Source organism: Trachymyrmex septentrionalis, unplaced genomic scaffold, assembly GCF_001594115.1.
Source record: "Trachymyrmex septentrionalis isolate Tsep2-gDNA-1 unplaced genomic scaffold, Tsep1.0 scaffold172, whole genome shotgun sequence".
Taxonomy (NCBI): domain Eukaryota; kingdom Metazoa; phylum Arthropoda; class Insecta; order Hymenoptera; family Formicidae; genus Trachymyrmex; species Trachymyrmex septentrionalis.
The window spans coordinates 238,588-249,312 of record NW_017304887.1 but is presented as its reverse complement, the minus strand read 5'-3'; the positions used below and the strand labels follow the sequence as shown (position 1 = coordinate 249,312).

Sequence of the window (10,725 nt, the reverse complement as noted above, 5' to 3'; positions counted from 1 at the left end):
TATATATATATATAGAGAGAGAGAGAGAGAGAGAGAGAGAGAGAGGGAGGGACGTGGATGTGGGGACGTGAAAATATTGACCAAGTCTAGATCGATTGAGATCATCATAACTGACTCACGGTATCGTCTCATGAGGTTCTTCTTGTAGGGTTTGGTGCCGGGCGGCCTGGACCGCGACCTCGTGCCGCCGCCACCGCCGTCCTTTGTTTGTTGATTGTTATCGGAGCAAGAGTCGTCGGAGTCCTCGGAGCAAGTCCGATCCTCCCGCTCCTGGCTGTACTCGGACGCGGTGGCGAAGCATCCCCGCAGCCTAAGGGCGGCCGCCTCGTTCCCATAGTCGTCGACGGGCAGGTCCTTACGCTCACGCTCGCGCTCCCGCTGTTCCTGCTCGTCCTTGTCCTCCCTGCTGAGCTCCGCGTAATCGCCGACGCGTACGCTCAGATCCAACGGTTGATCCTCGAGCATGGTTACCCTGGCTCTCTCTCTCTCTCTCTCTCTCTCTCTCTCTCTCTTTCTCTTTCAGTCTCGCTCTTCAGTCTCGGCGGTGAACAAGCTCTTCTCTCACCCGAGCTTCTCTCACCCTCTTCTTCTCGCTTTCCGAGAGATCCCTTCGGCGACCGACGGATCCTCCACCACCTCCACCCTTCGCACTACCAGGACACTTGATGCGGCATTCCTTATCCTTGCTCGGTAATCCCGAACGGCGCACTTGTCTCGAATTTTATCAAAAATTCGACATTGCACTTGGCGGGGATCCCCCGCCGGTCCGCCCGCCCGCCCGCCCGCCCGCCTGCCCGCGCAGGCGCGCACAACAAATGTCCTTCGAAACGGGCCTCGAACTTTCTCTCCTTTCTCAGGAGGTGCTTGTCCTCTACTCTTTTCACTCCCGGAAAATCGGAAAACCGGAAAACGGTCGCGTTACACTTCCGTTTATCGTTCGGATTATCTTGATCGCGCCGCGGTGACGGCGAAAAACCGGGAGCCCCGAGCCGGGGAAGAAAGGAGAAACGAGATAGAGACGGACGCGACAGAGATAAACGGACGTGGAATCTAGGATCTTAATCGGTTTAATATCTGACACAAAAAAGTTTATCTTCTGCTTTGCAAAAGTGCCAGTCAGCAAAGCGGCCTGGTGCTAGTGATTCTTGAGAGAAGAATGTATTTGAATGAAGATCGCGCGAAGGAAATAGGACGGAGATTCAGAGATGTTCGCGGCGGGAAAGAGATCCGAATTCCACGGTCTTTTCCGTGTATCGAGATATCAATCGAGAGAGGCACGTTTCCAATGGCTCAACCCGTTCGCTGTCAAAGCACTCTCGCGTTCAGCGTGAGCCGACGGAGCTGATGCCAGCTCGACGGTCGACTGGCTGGAGGGGGGAAAAAAAAAAGAAAAAAAGAAAAAAAGAAAAGATTGTTTCACGGTCGCGCGAAAGAGAAGATCGTTCACTCGGTATAATTATCGGCGATAATTCGTCGGTTTGACGCACGTATTTCACTACTATCCGCAAACGATACTTGTGCTACTGCTACCACGCGGTATCGGTGTATCACTCTGTCCCCGAGTCTGTCCGAGACGTATCCGTTATCGTTGCCCCTCCCCCCCGAAAAAGGGGAGAAGATGATACGAAGAAAGAAGAAAGGGAAAGAGACTGAAACGGTGACGCGATTGACCTGCCGTGGAGCGTAACCGCGTTCGCCTGCACCGTGGCTGGCTACGGTCGCCGGTGGCACACTGACTGACTCGGAACCGGGGTAGCCCGCTAGTCCAGAGTCTCTCGTTCACTCTCCAGACTCTCACACTCCGACAGCCAACTCCACTCCACTCCACCGCCGAACTCGGGCTCTCGCTCGCGCACCGCGCACGACGTCACTCGCGCCTAAGCGTATCCCGCCGCTCGGTCGTTTTCGCCGTTTAGCTTCGGAGCCACTCGGTTCGTCCGTTCGACGTCCACGAAGAAGAGGCACCAGTCGGCTGCAGTCGGCGATGAGGCGCGACGACGCTCGCATGTATGTACGCCGGCGCGATGGTATATTATACCATTGCACGTCAGACGTCTGCCGCGCGCGACACATTGCGCGGGATATGCGTGGATGCGTAGCCTACCGCAATGTCAGATCCCGTGACGCCCTCCCTGCGCAACGCCCGCGCTGTCCGCTGTCGACGCCGACGCCGACGCCGACAGCGCGATTCGACCTCTAATAATAAATGCCTCTCTCTCTCTCTCTCTCTCTCTCTCTATCTTTCTCTCTCTCTTCCCCCCCTCTTTTTTCCTCGTTTACTCTTTCGGTTCTCTATCGTCATCGCAAGGGAAAGCTATTTTTCCGTCTATTGGGATAGGACGCACAAACTCGGCTGGGTGCTGACGCACCCGTGCCTTGCGTGACATTAACCTTCGATCGTCGACGCCGGGAAATACGAGTAGTTTTGTATCTCGAAATAAGCTCGAATAAAACAAGTGAGACTAATAACGGAGACGCTTATGTTCTACGAGGTAAAACATCTGGCGCGTAAAATATTAGTATCAAATAAAAGATTGTAATTAAATATATATCAATTGGAAATGTAACGAATAGTTCTCATGCGACATGTACAAATGTAATGATATGTAAAAATATATCTACATTATTTTGTATTGAAATATGTACATGTTATAAATTTTGAAAACTTTATTTTTCTATTAGAATATAATTGATAACAATTAGTAGTAAAAATTAAGTATTGTATCGACAATTTTAAAAGGTTCATAAAAATTTATTTATTATGAGAAGTTATATTCCTACAATAAAATGCTCTAAATAATATTATTATATCGTTTATGAGCTACCTAGTTCCATTTGAAGTAATATTGTAGGAGTATGAATTCACATTATAGGTATATTATATAATCCTGATCGGAAAATATCATAGGATAAGTATACCTAGTTAGTTAACTATTCTACTAGTAAGTGCGTATACCTACTTTATTAAAAATATTACACATTCTACGCATAAATTATCTTAAAAATCTGGAAAAGGAATATAAACAATATTATTGTTCAAAAGTTGATTATTTTTTTTTCTTTTATCTATAATAAGACTACAAATAATGTAAATTTATATATATATAAAAAATACAACTGTAAAGATGAAAAGTTTGAGAAATTCTGTACATTTTCTATACTTAAAGGTTAATTAATAAAGTCCTAAGTGTAAGTTACTAAGATTTTCTAAATTAGAAAATTGTAAAGATGTAGCCTGGTTAAATTCGCGTCAAGGAAACGCTGACTTCAAGTTGGTCGAGAACCTCTACAATGAGCTCTGTACGTCACGACACGCTTTATACAAAAAAATTGGTCGTCTCGGTGCATAAATACTCCAAAATGTGATCGAGCGCAGTCTATTTTCGCGCAAGGCATCTCCGTGCAGGCAGCGCGTTGCCCACGAACGTTGCGTTGCGTTGCGTTGCGTAGCGTAGCGTCGCCGTATTCGTTCGCAGAGGCAGAAAGTTCGCAACAGTCCGGCTCGCACTTCGAAGTTCGCAGTCTCGCGCGCGCGCGCGCGCGAGCCCCTGACATTGTTTCCGCCTATCGCGGAGAGTGAGAGCGCGAGCGCGGCCCGTCGCAGCTCGCAGCGTCGCAGCGTCGCAGCTCGGCAGGAAGAGGAGAGTACGGGAATGCGAGTGCGAGCGCGGTGCGCCACGCGGTATGGGTGAACGTGCGTGGCGAGGTCGCCGCGCCGCGCCGGGAGAAGGAACTCTTCCAATCCGGCCGGCCGGCCGGCCGACCGGCCGCAATAAACACAGGTGCCGCGCTGCAACTGCGCCACGGTGCAACGGAGATATGCCAGTCGAATTTCGACGCAGTGACATTTCGTAATGCCGCGCCCCGGCCGATCGGTCGATCGGTCGACCGGTCGACCGGACTCCCGTAGTCCCGTCCACGTCCACGGCGACTCGCTTTCGTTCACCGGAAAAAAGCAGCCGAGCGTAGGCGCGGAGCATTGCAGAAAATAATCCTTTCCCCCGTGCAGGAACATAAATATATGATAAATTCATTTCGTTCGATCGCGAGTAGGACAATGGAATTGCGTCGACAGACGCCGCGCGAATTGAGTTTAATTAGGATGATCCGATATATCGGGGCATCGATAGCTTCCGCGAATGTCTTTGTCATGTCATTGTACATACATCACTCTGTTTCAGCGTTTTCGAATCCTTTTCAATTCGCCGCACATTAAATAGGCCAAATTTGTCGAGACATATCATTAGGTGAACGCTCCTGCATATATCTTTTATCAGATATACTACTGACACATTCAAAAATCATGTAGTCGAGGTAGAAGCAATTCTAAAGGTTTTAGTTTTTATTTTATCGCTTTAAAAGTGATTTTTAACATTACTATAATATTATATGTCACTGTAGTTAAAATGAGAATAAAGACAATAAATGAATATAATATTAGTAATTTTCACATTTTTAAAAATATCTTTTATTATACCTTACTTATGTTTTTATTTATTTTTAAATTTTTTCGTTTCTTTATCGCTTCTTTAAAATTTCTTGCGACACACTATTGTACATCACCGGCCATTGAAAATCCTGCTCGAATAATATTCACGTTTCATGTAAAATAAATGTCAACAAATTCTTGGAATATTAAACAAGTATCTTGATTGAGATGAGATTGTAATACGAATATACAACAAGTAGGAAATAAAAGGCTTTAAACGGTGAAGCTGGATTTTTAATGCATAAATAATTCTGAATGTAATGATGAATTTATATACTACATATTTTCAATCCTGCAAACTACGCTCCGAATTTAATTTTCAGTCTTGAAATGCAATCTTAAACAATACTGGAGTAGTAATATCAAGTGGTAAAAGAAATTCAATTAACAAGCAATAATAATATTGATACCCATAGATATCTTAGAATGATCTTAACAATCTACCGATGCTGATAAGCATCTTGAAACCTGTAAATAATTTTATTGCGAAAAATATTGCCTCGACGAAGATTCTTGGAATAATTTTTACAAGTGCAATATAATTGTATCTGGAATTAAATCCAAGTAGCACAGCAGCGCTTTGTTAACGCTTTGTAAGCGCTGTGTGCTACTTGAAAAGATATAAATCTTACGTTAATTTTTCAAATTTATACTCTTCGTAAGAAAATACGAGTATTTCTTAGAATAAACATTCGATCAACAAAATTATACATATAAGAGCGTTCTATGGAGTAGTTCTATCGAAATGCACGTATAAATCGGCTGCGTGGTTTCTCGCGGAGCGAACTTTTGCGCATCGCCAGTAGTATAAATCGTTCGGATTATCGGCGGTCGCTTATCAGTCGATCATCTCTCGCTCTCCAGCGACACCAAGGTCTCGTGTATTCACGTGCGTGCGCAAGTTCCTGTACAGGGACCCGGGGCGGGCAGCGGGCCTAGATCTTGCAGTGCAGTGCGCGAGGAAGAGCGCACGGCGGTGTTCGATAGATCGCGATAGACCGCGAATTATTGGCCTGACGGAGTGCAAGGCTCGATTGGCCGGAGGCGCAGCCAGAGGACAACGAAGCCAGCGCCCGATTCTCGGAACGTGTCGCGTCATTCTCAAAAGGATTTCCTTGACGAGAACGCTGCTCTTTGTCACGATGCCGTCTATGACGTCGCACGGCATCCAAACGAGTTCTTGTCAGCTTCTTGGCAATCTAGCTCTTGTGGAAAAAAAAAAAAAGAACGGGCAAGACGAATGAATGGCATTAAAATTTAGATGTCCTCGATCGAGGACTGAATATTAAAGAAATCGTATTCAGCGATTAAACGAAAGTAAGTGTATTCGAAATAGAAGGAATAGATAATAATCCAATCAATTGTGTCGAGACTTGATACAAAGAATAGAAAATCGATATAACTCTGTAACAGATTCAGATTTGAATATTGCAAGCGGAAATAATTGATATATATTTAATTGTGTGTGCAATGAAAATGCAGCAAGGGCCACATTTTTCCATACATGTAATTTAATTTTTTTCAATTATACTTAATTTGATTTACTTTTAAGTAATTTTTCGATATAACCTTTTGTACCTTATCTTTCCTGTAACATTATAATTCGTTCGTATTTATGAAAAATTTCGTATCTCGGGAAAAGTATAGCGATTGATAAGAGTAAGTGTCCGTGACAACAAAAAGCATTAGAAGAACGATCAATTTCTGAAATAAAAATTTGTAATTGTATATACTAAAATAAATTTAAAGAAGAAAAGTTGATTTTTTTAAATATTAAAATGGATGTAAAATTGTTAATATTAATTTAACATTGAAGTATAATTTGAAACAAAAACATTTGTTAATACAATCGACTGCATGTTGAAATATAGGAATTCTCTTTTTTTTTTTACAAAAGTTAGAAAAAATTTAATTTGATATACTTGAGACTGTGATTGGCATTCTTGCAGGGGCACTGCAGCTTTTGTGCGTCAGACTCTATATTGTAACAATAGCTAAAAATCTAGCGAAACGTCTACAGAATTATAAACGTAAATCTTATTAAATTATATACTTATTGTCATAATAATTCCTACTGTAATTGTTTTTTTAATTTTAAGTTTCGGAAGTTTTATTTTATTATTAATTTTTATTTGATATCGAGCAATACTTCATTCAAAATAAATACATATTAGAATAAATCGTTTTTAAGTAAATATTTATGCTCCGATTCCAAATCTTATATCGCGCTATACAACATCTACTTATATATAAATACGTATTATACTTTCTCTGAATGTTTAATATCAATTGACGTAAGAAAGTTAGACGTGTTTGATTATGTTCAACCTGAAACACTGTATCGTATCGAGAGGTAGAAATTCTGTTCCACAATGGAGAGAAAGAGAGGGAAAGAGCAAGTGATATTTTCCGATATGCGTGTTGGTGATCGTGCCGTCACGGCGTTTTCCTTAGAGGATGAACTCATCGATCGAGCCATGTCGTACCGGACCCGACAAATAGCCTGAAAGTTTTATCGCGGCTTGCACAACGTGGCGCGATGTAGCGAGTGTGTTAAATGCCACATTTGCGAAAGCCTGCGACGAATCGCTTTTAAGAATCGATCGATCGAATGCTTGTTCCAAGTGCGTTGTCGACGAAATCCTTTCGACGTTTTTCATTCGATACGATTCTAAATATCTTCAACAATTCGTGATATGTCATCGTTCTATTAGCCGTATAACACTTACAACAATTTTTACATTTTAAAAGTAAGTAAATTATAAAACTTTGTAAATTTCATTTTGCGCAATCGTTGACAGCGCAGGCTCAAAATAGTAAAATATTTGCGACGACTTATCGTGATGCAAAGCAAAAGTCTCGGGCTAAGATGGAGACATCTGCATTAAAAGATTCCGTATGCATGTAGAAACTGATGTTACTATCCTCGATTTGTCGTTCCATCGCAAGGGGGCAGCCGGCAGAGCCACACCACGTCGACGGGGGACCGGCATCGAGTTATTTTAGCGCAAAAACGGCCTACACTGCCGACCCGGGAGAGAAAATCTCGTAACTCTCGCCGATCTCGAAACAACGTCCGATCCAGGAAAACCGCGATTTCTAATCCGTCATTAGATCCGTTACGACGTATTCATCAAACGCGACTCATTTAATAATAAATCATAATTCTTATTCCCTTTATAGTTTCAATAAACTTTTTATACTCTGTAATTGTATTATTATTGTAAAATAATTCAAAGAATGCAAGATAAAAATGGAAAAGGTGAATAACTTAAAATAATGTACAAGCTATATATATTATTTTGCTACTTACGTGTGTTTGCAATTTTAGATTTATTTATTGTATAAACAGTTGTATATATATATATATAGTTAGTCTATTGCTCCACAAATAATAAAAATGACTAATCAGAAAGAAAATATTCAATTAGATACGTATTTGATTAGAAGAAAAGAGGATATATCATTTTATTAACATTTATCCACATTTCTTGGAATTTATGAATATATTTAGGTAATTATTTTAAATCCTCCAAAAATATCATCTGATAAATACGATGCTGTTAAATTTTGAAGATTATTTCGACAAAAGTAATATACAAGACGTAATGTAACGATAATGTGAAACAATTTTTTTTTTAATAGTATGTCAATTAGAACTTTTTCTGTTTACGACGTTTTACAATAAGATTTCCATTTGAAAGGACCTATCGAAATAGAATTACATAGTTTTGCTTAAAAAAAAGTATTGGTAATAAACTTAAAACTTAAAACTATTTCTCCGAATGACATTTCTCTTCGCTATGGAACATCTGTCATACATTCGCCAATAGTAAGCTCGGCTTTAATAAAACGCCACGGAAGAATGGTCACATTTATTTTTCGCCAGCTAATTCGGTAATATATGACCGAGTGACCTAAAAACTTTACGACGGTATCTTCATCAGTCTCAAAAAGCGTCCAACAAGAAGCGATAACGCCATACCGTAATTACGACAAAGGATATGACGGTCTGCGTGTTAAAAGGCTTTGTGGCGTGCTGGTCCAACTGGTTTAATTCTTTCCGGTCAATTGGCACATAAGAGAATATCTCTCCACGAAGTTAACTAGTGCAACAGGTGTATTATCTGTTCGTAGATATGTTTCTCTCTGGAATCTCTTCGCAAACGAACGTATAATTATACGTATAATTATACGTATAATTCGCGCTGCTCGTATATCTAAATCAGTAGATATTTTTATATAAATTACAAGATCTAATAAAATTAACAATACGTAATTGCTTCTCAAAATATAACTCGCACGCATCGACTTTTCTATTTTTTTTTTTTTTTTTTTTTCAAAGATGGAAAAGTCATAACTATTAAATAGATGTAAATTCTAACAGATTCCACTTCACTTTTCATTTCTTCATTTTTTTTTATACCTTTACTATCTCTATGCTCCCTTCTATATTACGACTTTATTAATTTATTTATTCATTTATTTATTTAATTATTTATATATATATATTATATGATTAGAGTGAGCTATTTGCTTATCAATAATCTTTCGATGATTAACTAAGGATAATTGTATATATGGATTATACAGAGACTCATACATGGTAGCAATCGTGGTAGTAAATGGTAATCACTTGCCGTTCAATTTTCTGCATGTAAGCGTCACGTTCTCTTTCTTCAACTTTCTACGTCGAGCGCCGTCAACCTTTCCAATTGTCATCTCAATCTTCTTGTCTCGCTTGCCGATATCGAAGATGAGCTTCCTCATAATATAATACTGTTTTCGAGTCGCAGAAAACTTTCGTTTATTTACTATTTATCCTCGTAAGCAGTATCGTATGATTGAGTGATATATTAATGATGACGTAAAATAGTAAAAAAAAAAATAATAATTAATAGCTCAAAGTTCTCTTAAAATTAAAACTTCCTTCTTGTATTTTTTCGTTAAACTTTAACTTCTCTGTATCTCACTAAAGTGAGATCTCTTCTATTTCACACGTCAAAAATTGTTAGTTATAGAATATTGATAGAAAATGCTTCAAATGTTACAATTCTGGGAGAAAATTCTACAAGATGGTGCAAGGCGTCGCGCGAAATTTTCAGAAAATCTGCACAGACTTTCATGGACATGAGATGGTAAATTGCACATGGCGGTGGAGAAAGATACTTTGTTACATTACAGCTAACGATGCCGCGAAATAGTGCGCGTGCACCGCCGAAGAAAGTGCCTCCCGTCTCGTTTTTTTCTCGTCCGTCAACCCGCACCTCCTCCGCAGCCCCGTAATTAATATCTGGTGTGGCGATTCGATTAAACGGCTTATTACTAGAAAGAATTAACACAAAACGTGCACGCGTCTCTCGATAATTGCAGCCACTCTCGCCACACACGAGAGGAGTAATTTAAAAAAAAAAAAAAAAAAAAAATCTCACTACTGCGATACAAATTGCTTGCGTACCTTTCAAAACGAATCTCGCAATATCATCCGTCGGTTACGCAAAATAATCAGTGAATAATCAGTGATTCGTCAATAAATATTAGGAAAATTGAAAAAATAATTGCAATTTCCACAACTTAAATTACTTTAAAACAACAATTTAAGCTACTTGTAGTTTCATTGTTATTAAGTATATTTAGAAAAGTTAAAATGTTTTTTTTTTTATTTTAAATTCTAAATAAAGTCTAATTATCCATTCAAGTATTAATCATTGCAGTAATATGAATTAAATCAAATGTCACAATTTCGATTAGAGATTAGGTTAGATACACGAACAATAATGCAATTTCATTAATTATTGATTATTTAATTAATACTAGAGACATAAAAAATATTAATATTAACTAAAAGTGTTATATTGGATAAATCGGTTAGGGCAATTGCTCGTTATCTGTGATCTCTATGATTGAAAACTAACAGGCGTCGAAAACGACGCACTGAGAGTTTAGTTTCTCTAAATATTGCGTGATTCGTTAGTTTCGTCGGCATGGAAGCGCCTTTAATTTTTCGCCATTCTTGCGGGAAGGTGAAAAGAGAGGAGGAAGAGATATTAACTGGTGATTCAGGCCGAGACTAACGCGCACTTTTCCTCGACACGTTTCTCCCCGACGCGGATGATTTCCTCTTCTACAAGTCCTTTTTCTGCCTCTCGTCATTTGATGATGCAGAGCAAAAGGGTAAGTTAAAGATTTCTCTATAGATTATTAAAGATTTGAAGCACTTCCATGACTGTTCCATC

General features: G+C 39.9%; 1 protein-coding gene across 6 annotated transcripts in view; it reads right to left on the bottom strand.

Annotated features, from left to right (window-relative positions):
• LOC108746485 (ecdysone-induced protein 74EF) overlaps nucleotides 1–10,725 on the bottom strand; it is a 295,998-nt gene that overhangs the window by 84,526 nt on the left and 200,747 nt on the right. Inside the window, exon 1 of one of the 6 annotated variants that reach the window (XM_018483294.1) lies at nucleotides 120–757. The exons of the other annotated variants lie outside the window; for them this stretch is intronic. Within the exon in view, the coding sequence (XP_018338796.1) occupies nucleotides 120–465 (346 nt within the window). The 5' untranslated portion in view covers nucleotides 466–757. Of the gene's footprint in view, nucleotides 1–119; nucleotides 758–10,725 lie in introns of those variants that run through there. 6 annotated transcript variants of the gene reach the window in all.